The 17,688-nt window shown below is 44.5% G+C and overlaps 1 protein-coding gene across 4 annotated transcripts in view; it reads right to left on the bottom strand.

The window, feature by feature from the left end:
• NPR3 (natriuretic peptide receptor 3) overlaps positions 1–17,688 on the bottom strand; it is an 82,874-nt gene that overhangs the window by 14,308 nt on the left and 50,878 nt on the right. For all 4 annotated transcript variants that reach the window (XM_051853840.3, XM_089312690.1, XM_070056627.2 and 1 more), the window contains exon 4: positions 4,351–4,486. In XM_051853840.3, the coding sequence (XP_051709800.1) occupies positions 4,351–4,486 (136 nt within the window). The remainder of the gene's footprint in view (positions 1–4,350; positions 4,487–17,688) is intronic.

The raw sequence follows: 17,688 nt of genomic DNA, 5'->3' as shown, positions 1-17,688 counted from the left end.
ACAAGGTGAGATCATCGAGCTGACAGTAGAACTTCCCCGTACATAAGCAATGAGATTCTCCATCCTCACTTCTATTTGCTGGTAGTGGAGCTCAAGCTCTGGGCCACAGTCCTATTTACCTTGTCGCTCTGACCTCTCACACAGAGGATGCTCAAACTCTTCCCAAACCATTTATTGGAAGCTTTGACAGCTGATCATAGGTTTCAGAGCAGTAAACATCCAAATTTGTCAAATAACATCCAGAGTGTTTTCCCCTTAACAACTTAATGGCCACTTACAGTGACCATTAAAATTAAAACTGTTTGTAATTTTAGGAAGGTTAGGATTTTTCTTCACACAGATACCTCTAAAGTTCTTTTTGGGCCTACCTTCAAATGGATCGTTGTTTGGTAAATAAAATGGGCTCTCCAAACAATTCAGACCCAAAACCTGCCTTGGCTTCAATTATCTCTACATTTGGACAAATGAGATTCTTATTTTAGACTGAACTATCCAGATAATTGTTTCAGGACTGCATAGACCTGGTCCTCAAATGGAAACGTCAAGTCGGACTATGGAAAAGCCTAGCCCATTCCTGGCTCTAAATAAAACTATGTTCAGACCATTGTGGGTACTTACTCTCCCTCAATATTGCCCTCCAGTGTCCCCTGACTCTGGCTCCTGTCCCTCTGTCAGAAGACCAAGAACAAATGACCACACCATGCACTTAAAGCTAAGAATGGGATGTGGACTACCAAGGTGGTGTCCACACACACACACCAGTTTCTCAGTGTATTGTGCACAACTTCTGGGAAACCTGACTCTGTCCTAACATGCCCCCTGAATTGCCCTATTTGATTCCAGCTTCTCAGCTGAAGCAGCCAGAGGTAAAATGAGACAATCCTGGAGATTTACTTGCCCTCATCCCACAATCTGTCTAAGCCAAAGGAGATATCACTCTGGTTTTGAGTAAGACATGAAACGATCAAGGAGAAATGAAATCCACCAATTGCCTCCATACCTACTGCCCAGATGGCTCTGGCTACAATCTGCCCCCCACCCCACCATCTTACCCTTTCTGAGAAACGAAGTCAAGCCATGGCAGTGGATGGGTAAAAGACCCAAATGGGAAAACATGTTCCATACATATGGACTTGTCAGTCCTTGTTGCTGTCATTCAAAAATTTTTGCAAGGCTTTGCAGTTAAGAGGCTAGCATCCCACATAGGAGTTCATCTCCCACTCTTGACTCCGGCTTCCTGCTAATGCAGACCCTGGGAGCCTGTGATGATGGCTCAAGTGATTGGGTCCATGCCACCCTTGTAGGAGACCTGGATTGCGTTCCCAGCTCCCAGCTTTGGTCTTGGCCGAGCCCTGGCTGTTGCAGCCATTTAGGGAGTGAACCAGTGAATAGAAGATTTCTCTCTCTCCCTCTCCCTCTCCCTCTCCCTCTCCCTCTCCCTCTCCCTCTCCCTCTCCCTCTCCCTCACCCTCTCCCTCTCCCTCTCCCTTTCCCTCTCCCTCTCTCTCTCCCTCTCTCTCCCTTTCCTCTCAAACAAATAAAATGCTTAAAAATAAAAAAATTGGCAGAGTATAATTACAAATACAGAAATATCCCAATCCACTAAGGGGTTAAAGGAAGAGTTACCATAATGCAAAACTGAAGGGGCTCTTGTCAGTCCTCAGTTGGCCCTACTTCCTTGTTGTACAGGTGAATAAATAGAACTGTGGTTTCTAGTTAGTGGTCAGGATGCGGGTTGCAAGGCATGATGCCCCCTGTCCCCAGCATACTCCAGTTCATTTGCCCCAGAGCAGCAGTAAGGACCTCCCTTTAAAGACCCAAGGCAGGTCATTCACTCAAAACCCTGAAGGGACTTGTCTCACTCAGGTGGAACTCCACGTCCTCCACAAGACTTCCCTGTCCCCAGGATGTGGCCCTCACTACCTCTCCAGCCTTGACTCCTGTACACTACCCCCCAGATGCAGGATCAGCCACAGCGCCCTCCTGGCTCCTCGGAGATGCTCCTCACTCTCCCACCAGATGCACTTGGGGTCTCTGCACTTGCTGCTCCCTCTGCAGTGATCACTCCAAACACCCACAGAACTTCTCTCCCTTTCTGCACTTCTCTACTAAGCTACCATTCTCACAGAGACCTTCTGTGGCCACTCCAAGCCTCCCTTCCACTACTGTATATCTCCCTGCCCTGGGTTATTTTATGGCTCCTGAAATGACACATTTATTTGATTATTTCCTGCTTCTCCCCACACCTCCACCAGCATGTTAAACTCAACTTATTGCAGGGAAAATCTTTGGTTCGCTGAGGAACCTTCAGCTCTTTGAACAGCGTTTGGCATGTGGGAGGTGCTCAGTGAATATCTGTTGAACAAATGAACGGATGGGTGAGTGGATAAATAAAAAATTGACATCTGCAAGGCTCCAACAACGAGATCATCCCATATTGATTCTCTAGTTAATTTTCTAGAGTGTTGGTGAGTTGAAACACAACCAGCACTCACATATACACTGTTGGCAAAAATATAGGTTAACAGAACTTTCTGGGAAATATTTGGCAATATCAAACACAATTTGAGAAGCACAAACATATTTTTGGACTAAGAATGTTCCCTGTTGGAAACACACAAAAATTCATCAAGATGTGCAAGAGGCTTGTGATAGCATGCTAAATAAGAATGAAAACTGTAAACTACTCAAGTGTCCATCAATAGCAAGAAAATGGGTTAAAGAAATTCTTGTCTAGCCATATGGTGGATAATACATAACTATCATTTTAAAATGTGTTGGATGGGGCCAGTACTGTGACATAGCAGGTAAAGCCAGCACCTGCAGTGCTGGCATCCCATATGGGCGCTGGGTTCTAGTCTCAGCTGCTCTACTTCTATCCAGCTCTCTGCTATGGCCTGGGAAGGCAGCGCAGGATGCCCCAAGTCCTTGGGCCCCTGAATCCACATGGGAGACCTGGAAGAAGCTCCTGGCTCCTGGATTCAGATCAGCCCATCTCTGGACATTTTGGCCAGGTCGGGAATGAATCAGCAGATGGAAGACCTCTCTCTCTCTCTCTTTCTCTCTCTCTCTCCTTCTGCCTCTCTGTAACCTGCCTTTCAAATAAATAAATAAACCTCTTTAAAAAATGTGTTGGATCTATGAGTGTTCACAAAGAAAATTACTTGACTTGACATACAAGGGAAAAATCAATAAAAAATGGCATTTCTGGTTTGAGTTCTTTTGTGTAAAATATTTTCGATGAAACATCCAAATGTCTCTGTGCTGGCAAAAGGCATAAAATCTTTGTATACATATTCGTAAGAACTTGTTAATAATGCTTACTCTAGGGAGAGAGCCAAGGGTGGGAAGGAAAGCTTTCGCTTTTCCTTTTGTACATTTTAGTACTGCTTAAATTTCATAGCAAAAAACAGCCTCATTATTGTACAATTCTTAAATGTCAACAGAGGTTGCCTGAGTGATAAGATTATGGGCCACTTTGTTGTTGTAGTTTCTATACTTCTCTGCTCTTAAGAAAACAGCAACTAATATTTACCATTTTAAGATTAAAATAAATCACTTGGACCTGCTAATCAATGAGCCACCAGGTTTAGTCACAATAACTAATTTTCTTGGAGTTTCACAAAAAACAATATCCTCTGAATAAAGGAATGTGTATCTGGGATTAATATGTATTTTAAAACTAATCATAGAACTCTTCCAAAACTGATCATTCTGCTGTGAATAAGGCTTGTGTTATGTATAATTTTAAGAAGCATAGAGCTGGGACTGGCATGTGGCATGGTGGGTTAAGCCATCTATTGTGATGCCGGCATCCCACATCAGAGCACTGGTCCAAGTCCTGGCTGCTCTGCTTCCAACTCTGCTGCCTGCTAATGTTGTCTGGGAAAGCAGCAGAAGATGCCTCAAGTATTTGTGCTCCTGTCACCCAAATGGGAGATCTGTATGGAGTTTCAAGCTCCTGACTTCAGCCTAGATCAGCCCCAGCCATTGTAGCCATTTGAGGAGTGAACCAGTGGATGAGAAATCTCCCTCTCTTTCTATTGTTCTGCCCTTCAAAATAAATAAATAAATATTTTTTAAAAAAGAAAGAGCATAGAGTTGTTATCTAAACCAACAGAAGATGAGACATTTCCTGATTCAGTGAGATCTTGTCAAAGCACTTTCAGGTACATTATCTCATTTGATTTTCACAAGCAGCCATCAGATGGGTCGATCTTGATTTACTATCTTTCCTTCACAGCTGGGAAGGAAAGGCCTCATAGTTGCAACAGAGAAAAAAAAAAAAAAACAGAACCTGGGAAGAAGCAGCTCAGTGGGCTGTTGTTGCCTTAGAGACTGAATCCCCACCTTCAAATGTTCTGTTCCAAGTCTGCTGGATAATTTTCCCTCCATCCTTCTTGCTGTAACCAGCTCTGAGTACTTCGTGTAAAGCCAGGACGTAGAGGAGGATGGCATCGTGGAATCCTTCAACAAACATGTTCACCTGTAAAGGAAACCCCAGCTGGGTGAGCCCAAGCACCAACTGACTCACATTCAGGAATCACACAGCAATCAAGAGGGTTAACAAGCTAGACTTGAGGTCTCCAGGCAGCGGCAGAAGTGGGCAGAAGGGCAGCAAGTAGGACTCACACTATGGCTTTCTCAGCACTGACTGAAGGAGGAAAGTCTTTCCCCAGTTTGGGAATTTGGAGAACAGACATATCATTATGGAAGTCAAGAAAACTAGGCCGGCACCGCGGCTCACTAGGCTAATCCTCCGCCTGTGCCGCCAGCACACCGGCTTCTAGTCTCGGTCGGGGTGCTGGATTCTATCCGGTTGCTCCTCTTCCAGGCCAGCTCTCTGCTGTGGCCCGAGAGTGCAGTGGAGGATGGCCCAAGTCCTTGGTCCCTGCACCCCATGGGAGACCAGGAGAAGCACCTGGCTCCTGCCTTTGGATCAGCACAGTGCACCAGCCGCAGTGCGCTGGCGGCGGCAGCAGCCACTGGGGGATGAACCAACGGAAAAGGAAGACCTTTCTTTCTGCCTCTCTCTCTCACTGTCCACTCTGCCTATCAAAAAAAAAAAAAGAAAAGAAAAGAAAACTGAACTTGTTGATCAGGTTAAGCATTCCAGAGACATCAACCACTGCTGATAGTTCTCTCTGCACAGCTGTTCTTCCCCCCATTCACTCTGCACCTCAAGGCAAACTAACTGTGTTTTCTCCACCCTCAAAACCCCTCTTGAGCTCTCTGTGCTCACAGGTGGAACAGGATGAAAGAACAGTTGGGAGCCCTTCACTCATCCTTGGCTACTCTTGAATGCCTGCTTGCATGCTGGCGTCAAGGAGCTGGTGCTGGTACATGCATCAGGTGCATGCTGGTGTGCAAGGTTTGCATCCTCTCTTCAACAATGCCTCAGGCTTTCTTTCCAATTGTGCTTTCAGTGATTCCAGTGTGTCTGACCACTCCCTATCCTTCCCCCTGTTAAGTTCCAAGGGCATGAATTGAAAACAATTTGGGGCTGTTGGTATATTCCAGCTGAGTCCCTGCTCAAGTAGGAGAGTTCTTGCCTTCAAGAAACTTAACAGTTGCATAACCATAAACACTAGCCATGTGAACTTGGGGAAAGTTGCTTAATCTCTTTGAGCTTCCTTTCTTCTGTATATTGACCATAATACTAGTGCTTGCTGCAAGAAGTATTTGCAAGAACTACCAGAGTATTTCAAACCTGGAAAAGGGAGTGAAGAGATAATCTCAATTTGGTGCAGAAATTGAAATCCACAAATAGCCTTTCCATAACGTGCATTTTTCGATAGGTATGTATTTCAATTTTTTTGCATCAAAATAAACTGATCATTTAATTTAATTTTCCACATACTTTTTGAAGCCCCCTCATGAATGACACAACTAACCTAAACTGCTTAATATCATAAACCTGGTGCATATCAAGTTTTCAATAAATATAAGCCAATACTATTATGACTATTTTGTGGACTGAAAAAGTGTCATCAGTTCTGTGTTATAAACCTGTTCAGGATACAGTAAGAATACAAAAAAGTGTTTGATTGATATTATGGGTGGAAGAGGAGCAGACAAGAGAGACTCCACAGTGGTGGTGAAAGTTAACTGAGTTCTGGGCCGGCGCCGCAGCTCACTAGGCTAATCCTCCACCTTGCAGCGCCGGCACACCAGGTTCTAGTCCCGGTCAGGGCGCCGGATTCTGTCCAGGTTGTCCCTCTTCCAGGCCAGCTCTCTGCTATGGCCCGGGAGTGCAGTGGAGAATGGCCCAAGTCCTTGGGCCCTGCACCCACATGGGAGACCAGGAGAAGCACCTGGCTCCTGGCTTCGGATCAGCGCGATGTGCCGGCCGTAACGCGCCGGCCGTGGCGGCCATTGGAGGGTGAACCAACGGCAAAAAGGAAGACCTTTCTCTCTCTCTCTCTCTCTCTCTCTCTCTCTCACTGTCCACTCTGCCTGTCAAAAAGAAAAAAGGAAAGTTAACTGAGTTCTGAATTTAAAGAGCTGTTTCACAGGATGGGAGGTTGGGGAAATACTGCAGGTAGAGTGATGTGGGCAAATGCAGACTCACAGCACATCCCCCTGATGGCCTGGTGTATTTTAGAAACTGTGAATGTTTTGCTAGGCTAGGGGCAGGAAGGCAAGATCCTACCATGTCTTTTGGAGACATGGCTGGAGAGGCGAGGGGAGTCAGATCATGAAGAAGAACCAGGAGGCCAGACTGAGGAATGTGGGCTGTCCTCACCCAGCATTTGATTGTTCTGGTTCACTTTAGTTCCTCCCCTAACTCAATGATAAGCACCTTTGGTAAATTCTAATGCCACATTTTAACCCACTGAACATAAAATGAGCAAATGCCGTCAGGAAACACGGAGTAGTTTGCAAACAAATTGTATTTAAAAAGAACAAAATATTAAAGACTTCTGATTTCAAGAAAAAGGGAATGAATGGGGCACTCCACCGAAGGCCATTGTGAGACTCCTGGGTGAGGCACTGCCTGACCCATCTTTAGGGATAAAACCCTGTAGAAGGCAGCCACAGCGTTCTGCATCACTGGATAGAATGCACATTCACAGTAGGCACAGTTCAGTGTCCAGTTCCACGAGCTCATCCCACCCTAAAGGATTTCAGATTTGCCCAAGTCGGTGCTGAGAAGCAGTTTAGAATAATAGCTAAAGAGCCTGGACCCCTTTCCAGCTCTGCCACTTCCTGGCTGTGATTCTGTACCACTCAGAGCCCTTATGTACTCATCTGAAAAATGAGGAAAATACTAGTACTTATCTTACGGGGTTGCTGTTAGGTTTAAATGAATGAATAAATATAAGAGACTTGCAACAGTGTCTGACAAAGTCAGCACTCACTGGTAGCTTTGGTTGTTGCTGTTGTCTACAGAGGAAAAATGAACAACCTAGAAATCTTGGTTCATCTCTAATTCCTAATGGCAATATGAGAAAACAAGTGATTTTCTTACAGTTTTTTTTTTTTTTTTTTTGACAGGCAGAGTGGACAGTGAGAGAGACAGAGAGACAGAGAGAAAGGCCTTCCTTTTCCATTGGTTCACCCCCCAAATGGCTGCCATGGCCAGTGCGCTGCGCCAATTCAAAGCCAGGAGCCAGGTACTTCTCCTGGTCTCCCATGGGGTGCAGGGCCCAAGCACTTGGGCCATCCTCCACTGCACTCCTGGGCCACAGCAGAGAGCTGGCCTGGAAGAGGAGCCACCAGGACAGAATTCAGCGCCCTGACTGGGACTAGCCCGGTGTGCCGGCACTGCAGGTGGAGGATTAGCCAAGTGAGCCACGGCGCCGGCCATTTCTTACAGTTTTAACACATATTATTGATCCAGTGTACCCTTAACAGGAACCAAGGCCCCTCATTCAGGCCCTGGTACCCCAGGCAATTCTAGCTGCCACAAGCCATGCTCTGAATTCTCCACAACCCAAGCTGGTGGATCCCACTGACCCTCTGAGAGAGGAGGAAGGCAGGAGAGTACTGGCTCACAGGCGAACTCTGCACTAACTGGCTGGACCCCAACCCAGTCTTCACCCCAACACATTCCTTACTCTTTCTAACCCTCAAGTCCATCATCTGTTAAATTGGGCATTAGTACTGACTCATCTCATAGAGCTCTTCTGGGGTTAAATGATACAGTGCATGTAACACATTTAAAACAGTTCTTGGGGCCATGAAAGCAACTGGTAAATGTTGGCTCCTACTTTTAGCTGTCAAGCATAAGTCTTGGAGTCATTAATTTTTTTGGGCAAAGAAGAATGATGTAAAATAACATCTACCTGTCAAAGATAATTTTTTGCTGCTTTGGCCATGCTAATTCAATTTTCCAAAGGAATATGAAATTCTCACTCAGGCCATGAGATCATCATGGCTTGAGAAAGGATGCATGCTGATGAATTTTTACCAGTGGTCTTCAGCTGTGTCATTTAATTCACATGCCACAGTATATGTTTTAAAAATATATCTTCCCGCCGGCGCTGCGGCTCACTAGGCTGATCCTCCACCTGCGGTGCCGGCACACCGGGTTCTAGTCCCAGTCGGGGTACCCGATTCTGTCCCGGTCTCTCCTCTTCCTGTCCAGCTCTCTGCTGTGGCCCAGGAGTGCAGTGGAGGATGGCCCAAGTGCTTGGGCCCTGCACCCCATGGGAGACCAGGAGAAGCACCTGGCTCCTGCCTTTGGATCAGCGTGGTGCGCCGGCTGCAGCACGCCAGCCACGGCGGCCATTGGAGAGTGAACCAACGGCAAAAGGAAGACCTTTCTCTCTGTCTCTCTCTCACTGTCCACTCTGCCTGTCTATATATATATATATATATATATATATATATATATATATCTTCCCAGGCTAGTGCTGTGGCATAGTGGGTAAAGCTGCTGCCTGCAGTGCCAGCATCCCATATGAGCACTTGTTTGAGTCCTGGCCACTTCACTTCCAATCCAGCTCTCTGCTGTGCCCTGGGAAAGCAGTGGAAGATGGCCCCTGCACCTGAGTGGAATACCCATAGGAAGTTCCTGGCTTCGGATCAGTACAGCTCCGGCCATTGCGGCCATCCACGGAGTGAGCCAGCAGATGGAACATTCTCTCTCTCTCTCTCCCTCTCCCTCTCTCTCTCTCTCTGCTTCTGCCTCTCTGTAACTATGCCTTTCAAATAAATAAATACTTAAATATATATATACATATATATATATATCTTCCCTTTAATAACTGCATAGAAAATATCTTGCTACAGTGGAAATCATGCAATCACAGAGTTGTAGAAGGTGAGAGGTACAGGTACCTGGTCTAATCTCTCCTTACCTTGAGACTGCTGACCTCAATCTGTCTGCATTCTGTACTTGACTGTTGTCCCCAGAAGCTCCTGGTTTCTGGAACACCTAGGATGGTCACTACTTAAACGTCCAGCAGCTAAGCCACACCATCCACCTCTCTTTCTGTTCCTCCTGTCAGGCCCACCACACTAATGGTGGTCACCCACACACACCACTGGACATGCTCTTCAACACCACTCCATCCAGGCCTTCTGCTCCCTTTCCTCTTGACATGCATTCTACAAGCCAGGATATGAAGAACAATTATCTGGCCAAGAAAGATCAACTTGGTTTGCTTTGTCCTAACAGGTTCGAAAGCGGGTGAGAATACAGAGAACACATGCCCAGCTTTGAAAACACACTCTCTATCTTGATTTGCAAGTGGATCGCAAAAGTTACCTTCTTCCCTATCAAAGAGGCTGAGTGTCTCCCTCTCTTGCCAAAATTAGCAGGAGAGCTGCTGTTCCTGCTGAGGCTCGCTGGCACCCCAGCCTGCTGCGGGGGAGGTTTCATAACACCTACCTCATCGGCCCTCAAGCCAGAAGCAAACCCTAGGGACCATCTTTTCTCAAGGAGAACATTTGCACATCCACACGTGTTTTTTAATGGGAGGAAAGCCCGTTAGCACATTATAGACACTGAAAATTGGAAGTGAAAATTAAGAGGGAAAAAGAGAAGGAAAAAAAAAAACCAGAGTATTAAGTTGCATCAACAACACTTTCTACTGGACCTCTGGACTGAAAGGAACAAGGTCACCCAGTCTGTGTCCTGTCTCTGGACAATTGAACCTCAAGTCCTGACTGACACCTGCCATGCTGCTGTTATCAAATGCAGAAAGTGGAATTCCCTGTTCTAGTACCTGGCATCCCTTCTAGCCAGAATGTGCATAGTCATAACTCTTCATTAAATCCCTAAATACAGCCATTCTGTTTCAAGAAGCTGAACAGGCTGGATTAAAAAAACAATGCAGTTTACAATCTCCCCCTCAACAGCACTGCCGCTCCCCATGGACATGTAGGCACAGAGTGGTAAAGTGGACCACCATGAGGGCCAAGCTCCCGAGTGATCATGATTTACCCTGCAATTAAATAAAGTATCTGGCATTCAAACAAGATGAAAAGCATTCACCATCTTCCACTCATTCTGGGAAGTCTGCCAGAAGAAGGTAGCACACTCCCAATAATCTCTTATCATTGCATCCCAGTTCACTCACTGTGCCCTACGCACTTGGCTAGCATCTGGTATGCTCAGTGAAAGATGCCATGTTTGATACTGGCATGCCTCTATGATAGTATCTGCCAGCCACATCTATTTACTGCTGTTTTTCTTAGTCCTCCAACATGGGGAAAGCTGAATAGAGTCTTGTTATTCCTTCTTTTTTAATGGAGCTTTGAGTTGCCATTCCTGGCATGGCTCTTATCTGACAGTGTGGGCAGCACTTTTCTCATTTCCCTCTGGAGGAGGAAAATGCATACTGAGTCGAATTCCTCAGCGCTTGTGTTCCAAACCAGTAAGCAAAGAATGCTGTGTGCCTCGGTGGTTCTGTAAAGTGAGAGTGCTCCAGCTCGTGGATGTCTGAGGAAACCTGTATAGCCCTTAGATAGCGGTTGCTGAGAAAATGCTACCAAAGTTCAATGCAAGGCTAGGCTGTCCCTGGGTTTTGCTTGGGGTATTCACACAAACTCAAGTGTATCACATGGTGGTTCTATCTTCCTTACCACAAGCCAGTTATGAGGGAAGCTGAGGGTATTGGGCAACATTTCTCATTTGAAAAAAGATACGCCTTTAACTTCCCATTTGGTTGAAAGGGATATTGAAGAAAGGGAATTTTGGGTGGAGGGCAGGTGAGAGAAGAGATGGCCCAGGACCTGTCCTTCCCCCATCACTGTTGACAACAGCAGCATAATCCTGTCCAATTAGGATCAAGACCCTGAAAACTAACCTTGCCCAGCTCTCCTGGGTGCCTGAAGATGGCAGACAGCAGAAGGAAGTGGACTGGGAATAGCACAAGTGTGGTCCGAAGGTAAAAGGGTATTCTGCATCTGAGGATCACTTTACAAGTGATCGCCATACTTTGTTTTCATGCAGTTTCCTTTTGAATCATAACAGCAGCAACCACCACACCTGAGCTCACAACCTCAACACCTCAGGGGCTCTCATGCCTTCTGACAGACACCCCAATGTCTGCTCTTCTCTATGGGGCCCCCTTCATGGAATTCACATTTGTCCCCTGCTGCCTTATGCTAGCCTGGAGAGAAGTCAACCTGAGCATCTGAACCCTTATCCAGCTGAAACCCAAGGAATGCAAAGGGCAAGGCTGATGGTCAGTCAAGCTGAGAGCCGGAATCTCCACCTTCACACAGCTCTACACTGGATGCGAGCACACCTGGCAAACTTCTTTCTCCCCAAACTGAAGCTATGACTTACTGGGGGTGGGAGTTTGCCCTAAGTGTCCCAAATAATCATTTCCATCCTGAGCTCAGCTTTACCCCTGTAGCAATGCCCTTGACTGGCAAATGAACTTAGATCTTGTAGCCTCCAATGTGGCTGCCTGCAGATTGGAGCAGATCATTTTCTCTCCCATCACCTAGGACAGAATGGCTCATGAAACAAAAGCAGTCCTGGGAAGATTCTGTAGTAAAGCTGTGAACCCTCTTTCATCTCCCAGAATGACTGGCACAGCAGTGGGGGCCGAGCACAGGGCTGCAGGGCCGGCACATGGGATCCACTGTCACCAGCAAACCCCGGCAGGGAAAAGCACCCAGGGCCCATTCATGGAGAACAGTGAGGAAGATTCCATGGGCTTTACTTTTAGAACTGGCAGATATGGAGCACAAGGGAAGGAGACTGGCTTTTTAAAATTCTCTTAGTGCAGTCACCTGATATATTTGCCCTTTGAATGCAGCACACACATGCCACTTAGGGATGCTGCTCATCACCTATCATCCCAGAAGGCTTAGTTGGGAAAGGCACACGCATCATGACATAATTGTCCCTGGCTTTCAGATGAGCAAGTTACTGATACCTGTCCTTGGCCTTACCAGAGTCCACAGCCAGATGTACCTCTGGAATGCTGGTGATCCAACCACCACAGCACTGTTCAAACATATGCTGACCTCTCTTCCCAGAGCGCTATGCTGTCAAAGTACAATGTTGAGATGGGCAAAGGCAGAAACCAAAACCCAACAGGAGAAGAGCAGGGGCAGGCAGCCAGTACCCTACACACACTCTGCTGGGCAGTGATGCAAACCCCCGACAGGAAGGGGAGAGTGACCAAGCCAGCTTGAGATGGGAAGGGCAGAAGTCACTAGAGGCCAGGAAGTCCGAGTCTGCTGTCCTGCACAGAGGCCACAGCTGGCTCTCTCCCACTGCCACTGGCCTTGCAGAGTCTGGTAACCTCTTCCTCTTCCTATCTCTTCCAGTCTAGGAATGATAACAGTGCCTCACTTTTGCAGGCCCAGGAGGTCTTTGTCATCCTTCCCTGTTTTTCCTTTAACTCACACATACCTCTGTAAACAGTACCTTTATTGGGTTCTCTTTGATTTCCCTTAACTATGTCTTCATTTCCTCCCAGGACCCTCACTTACGGATACGTGAGCCTTCTGTGACTCACTCAGTGATTCTCGTGAAAGCCTTCTCTTAATCGCTCAGGCCTGCCTTTCCTCCGCACTTAGTGCCAACTCATGATTTCTCCCATCAGTCTGGTGTATACCTTTGCCTGCATGTGTACCTGCCACTGCACAAGATCCTTGATGCACAAGCCATGTACCTTTGTTTCACTAGAAATTATGTATCCTGCATCAGACACAGAGACTGCAGCACTTGAGTCAACTCCACTGTCACCTGTCACTTCCTACTACTCCCACTGTGCTTGTCTCTAGCATACCACCAACACTCAGTTGCTGCTACAACTGTTCTGTAAGCTGGGAGAAGAAACCTCAAGGCTTGTTATAGTGACTCTTAAAATACAGGTAAATGGGCACAAATGAGGATTTTAGACAGTCTTACTATAAAATTAAAAATTATATATGGGAGCTATTCAAAGACTTTCTTTGCTCTTTTTTAATATAACTTATTTTTTATTTATTTGAAAGGCAGGAAACAGTCAGAGAGAGATCTTTCATCCATTTGTTTACTCCCCAGATGCCTGCAACAAAAGGACTAGACCAGGCTGAAGCCAGGAGTCCAGAACTCAGTGGGAGTCTTCCAGGTGGATGGTAGGGTCCCACTATCTGAGCCATCAACTGCTGCCTCCAGGGGTGCTCGTAAGCAGGAACTGGAATCAGGGGCAGAGCCAGGACTTAAACCCAGGCACTCTAATATGGGATACAGGTACCCCACACAGCAACTAACCATTGTACCAAATACCCAGCCCCCTTCTTTGCTCCTGAGTCTCACATAGTTGGGATTGCCATAACAGTGGTTCAGCAGCTACTGCTAAGGGAAAGACTTCCAGGTTTTAACACCAATACAGGGGCTGGTGCTGTGGCTCACTAGGTTAATCCTCTGCCTGCGGCACCAGCATGCCATGTTGGCACTGGGTTCTAGTCCCAGTTTCTCCTCTTCCAGTCCAGCTCTCTGCTGTGGCCCAGGAGGGCAGTGGAGGATGGCCAAAGTGCTTGGGCTCCTGCCAGGAGGAAACACCTGGCTTCTGGCTTCTGGCTTCGGATCAGCACAGTTCTGACTGTAGCGGCCATTTGGGAGTGAACCAACAGAAGGAAGACCTTTCTCTCTGTGCCTCTCTCTCACTGTCTACAATTCTACCTGTCAAATAAATTTAAAAAAAAAACACCAATACAGAGATGCCCATACTAACACTAACGAAACACTTCTCATCCAGTGAATGAGTTAATTTAGTTTCATTTGAGAAATCTTTTTCATCAAATTTGCTACCAAAAAATAAAATAAATTAAATTAAATGTCATCTCTCTTGCAACCAATTCAATTTCCTACATTTTGAACGTTGTTTGCTAACGAAGATAAATCATGAAGCACTGTTGGTAACTTTTGGGGTGTGGTAATAGTATTATAGTTCTGTTTTTGTTTAAAACAGCAGTCTAGTTGTGGCCAAGTAGTTTGCTCAAGATTAGCTCTCACAATAACAATCATATAGGCAAGAAAAAATGACCAGGCAGTGACCTGGAGCTTATCTAAATGTTGGAATTAACTGATAAGTTAATGATTACAAGATTTAACATTAAATTGATAAAACAATGGTAGCAAATATTTTTAACACTTCAAAAAAAAGATGGAGTTCATGAATTGGAAGACTCAATATCATCAAAATGTCCACACTGCTGAAAGCAATTTACAGATTCAATGTGATCCCAATCAAAATACCAATGACATTCTCCTCAGATCTAGAAAAAAAAGATGCTAAAATTCATATAGAAACACAAGAGACCCCAAATAGCTAAAGCAATTTTAAACAACAAAAATAAAGCCAAAAGCATCACAATGCCAAATTTAAAGAAATATTACAATGCAGTTATAATCAAAACAGCCTGGTATTGACACAAAAACAGACGTGTAGACTGATGCAATAGAACAGAAATTCCAGAAACCAATCCACACTCACATCTACAACCAACTTATCTTTGACAATGGAGCTAAAATAAACCCCTGAAACCAGGACAGTCTCTTCAATAAATGGTAATGGAAAAACTATATCTCTGTGTGCAGAAGTATGAAAAAAACTTCTACCTTAAACCATACACCTTACACAAAAATCCACTCAAAATGGATCAAAGACCTAAATCTATGACCTGATAAATCAAATTATTAGAGAACATTGGGGGAAACCCTGCAATACATTGGTATAGGCAAAAACTTCTTGAAAAAGATCCCAAAAGCACAGGCAATAAAATTTAAAATTGACAAATGGGATTACACCAAGCTGAGAAGCTTCTGCACTGCAAAAGAAACATTCAGCAAAGTAAACAGGCAACAGACAGAATAGGAAAAAATATTTGCAAACTATGCAATTGATAAAAAATAATATCCAGCATCTATAAAGAGCTCAAGAAATTCAACAACAACAAAACAAACAATCCTATTAAGAAATGGGCAAAGAATTTGAACAGGCATTTTTCAAGAAAGGAAATGCAAATGGCCAACAGACATTTGGAAAATGCTCAGGATCACTAGCCATCAGGGAAATGAAAATCAAAACCGCTGTGAGGGTTTCTAACCCTAGTTAGAATGACTCCCATACAGAAATTAACAAACAACAAATGCTGGCAAGGATGTGGAGGAAAAGGTACCCTAATCCACTATTGGGGGAATGTAAACTGGTACAGCCACTGTGGAAGACAGAATGTAGATAACCTTAGAAATCTGAACTTACCATGTGATCCACCCATCCCACTCCTGGGAATTTACCCAAAAAGAAATCAGTATGTGAAAAAGTTATTTGTACTCCCATGTTTATAGCAGCTCAACTCACAATAGCTAAGATATGGAATCAATCCATATGTCTATCAACTGATGACTGGATAAAGAAATTATGGCATATATATACACAATGGAGTACTACTCAGCTGTAAAAAAAAAAAGTCAAATCCTTTCTTTTGCAACAAAATGGATGCAACTGGGAACCATTATACTTAGTGAAATAAGCCAGTCTCAGAAAGACAGATATCATATGTTTTTCCTGATCTGGGGTAACTAATAGAGTACCTAAAATGTAATGTATTGGAGTGATATGGACATTTTTAGATTCAATGATTATTTACAGCCCTTGTCTCTACTACTGAGTAACAGTGTTTTTTTCTTCACACTATTGTTGAACTCTCTATTTAGTGTAGGATTAACCTTATGAATATAAAATAAACTGAAAATAAATTTTTGTAAAAATTAAGATTGGGAATAGGTGAAGGAGAAGGAAGAAGGGTTGGAGCTTGGGCAGGAAGGGAGGGTAGGGTGGAAAGTATCACTATGTTACAAAATCTGTATATTTGAAATACATGAAATGTGTACACTTAAATAATTTTTTAAATAAATAGATAAAAGAAAAAAGAAAAAAAGGACAAAAAGAGTGATCATATAAACAAGTTTTTACAGAAATTGACAAGTTCAATCTAAATCTATATAGATGAAAAGGACAAAACTTAGAATAGGCAAAACTTTCTTGAAAGAAAAGAACAATATAAGGCAACCAACACTGTAGCATACCAGGTAAAGCTGCTGCCTGAAATGCCAGCATCCCATGTAGGTGCTATGTTGTAGCCCAGCTGCTCCACTTCCAATCCAGCTCTCTGCTAATGGCCTGGGAAAAGCAGCGGAAGAGGCCCAAGTGCTTGGGCCCCTGCCACCCACAAGGGAGACCCTGATGGAGCTCCTGGCTCCTAGCTTCAGCCTGGTCCAGCCCTGGCCATTGTGGCCATCTAGGGTGAACCACTGAATGGAAAGTCTCTCTCTCTCTCTCTCTCTCTCTCTCTCTCTCTCTCCCCCTCTCCCCCCTCTCCCCCCTCTCTGTAACTCTGACTTTCAAATAAATTAATCTTAAAAAACAAACAATGTACAGGCTCACATTAACAGACTTCAAGATTTACTTAAAGCTACAATATTTAAGAAAGTATATAATCAGTATAAAGGCAAATAGATCAATGAAACAGAATAATCTAAAAACAGCCCTTATACAGCCATATGAATCTCAACTCTAGTACCTGAGCATTTCAATGGGAAAAATAAACACACAGGTACAACAACAACTAAAAAAAAAATTGGAAAAAACTAAAACTTGATACCTAACTCACAGAATATACAAAGGTTCATTTGAAATAGAGCATAGACCTAAACAAATAAGCTAAAACTTTTATAGTAAAGCTCTGAAAGAAATAGGAGAATGTCTTTCTGACTTTGAGATTGGCAAACGGGATATATAAAAGCCCTGAGCATTTTTTAAAAATAATGAGTTCCTTTAAACTAAAATAAAAACTCTAGTCCTCAAGACAAGCCATTAAAAAGATTGAAAAGTGGGACCAGGGCTGTGGTGCTGCAGGTTAAGCCACAACTTGTGACACCAGCATCCCTTATCAAAGTGCTGATCCAATTCCTGGCTACTTCACTTCTTATCCAACTTCCTGCTAATGTGACTGGAAAGATAGTGGAAGATGGCCCAAGTGCTTGGGCCCCTGCCACCCAAGTGGGAGAACAGGATAGATACTGGCTCCTGGCTTTGGCCTGACTGAACTCCAGGTATTGCAGCCATGTACGCATGTGTGGAGTGAAACAGCAGATGGAAGACATTCTCTCTCTCTCTCCCTATTTCTCTATCAATCTACCTTTTGAATAAATAAGTCCATGTTTAAAAAAAGATTTAAAATTAAGCAAAAGACTAAGACAAAATAATCATAGCACATGTATCAGAT

Source organism: Oryctolagus cuniculus, chromosome 14 (genome assembly GCF_051225735.1).
Source record: "Oryctolagus cuniculus isolate XC-2025 breed Fujian yellow rabbit chromosome 14, ASM5122573v1, whole genome shotgun sequence".
Taxonomy (NCBI): domain Eukaryota; kingdom Metazoa; phylum Chordata; class Mammalia; order Lagomorpha; family Leporidae; genus Oryctolagus; species Oryctolagus cuniculus.
Note: the sequence above shows the minus strand (reverse complement) of the source record. Positions and strands in the feature narration are given on the sequence as shown.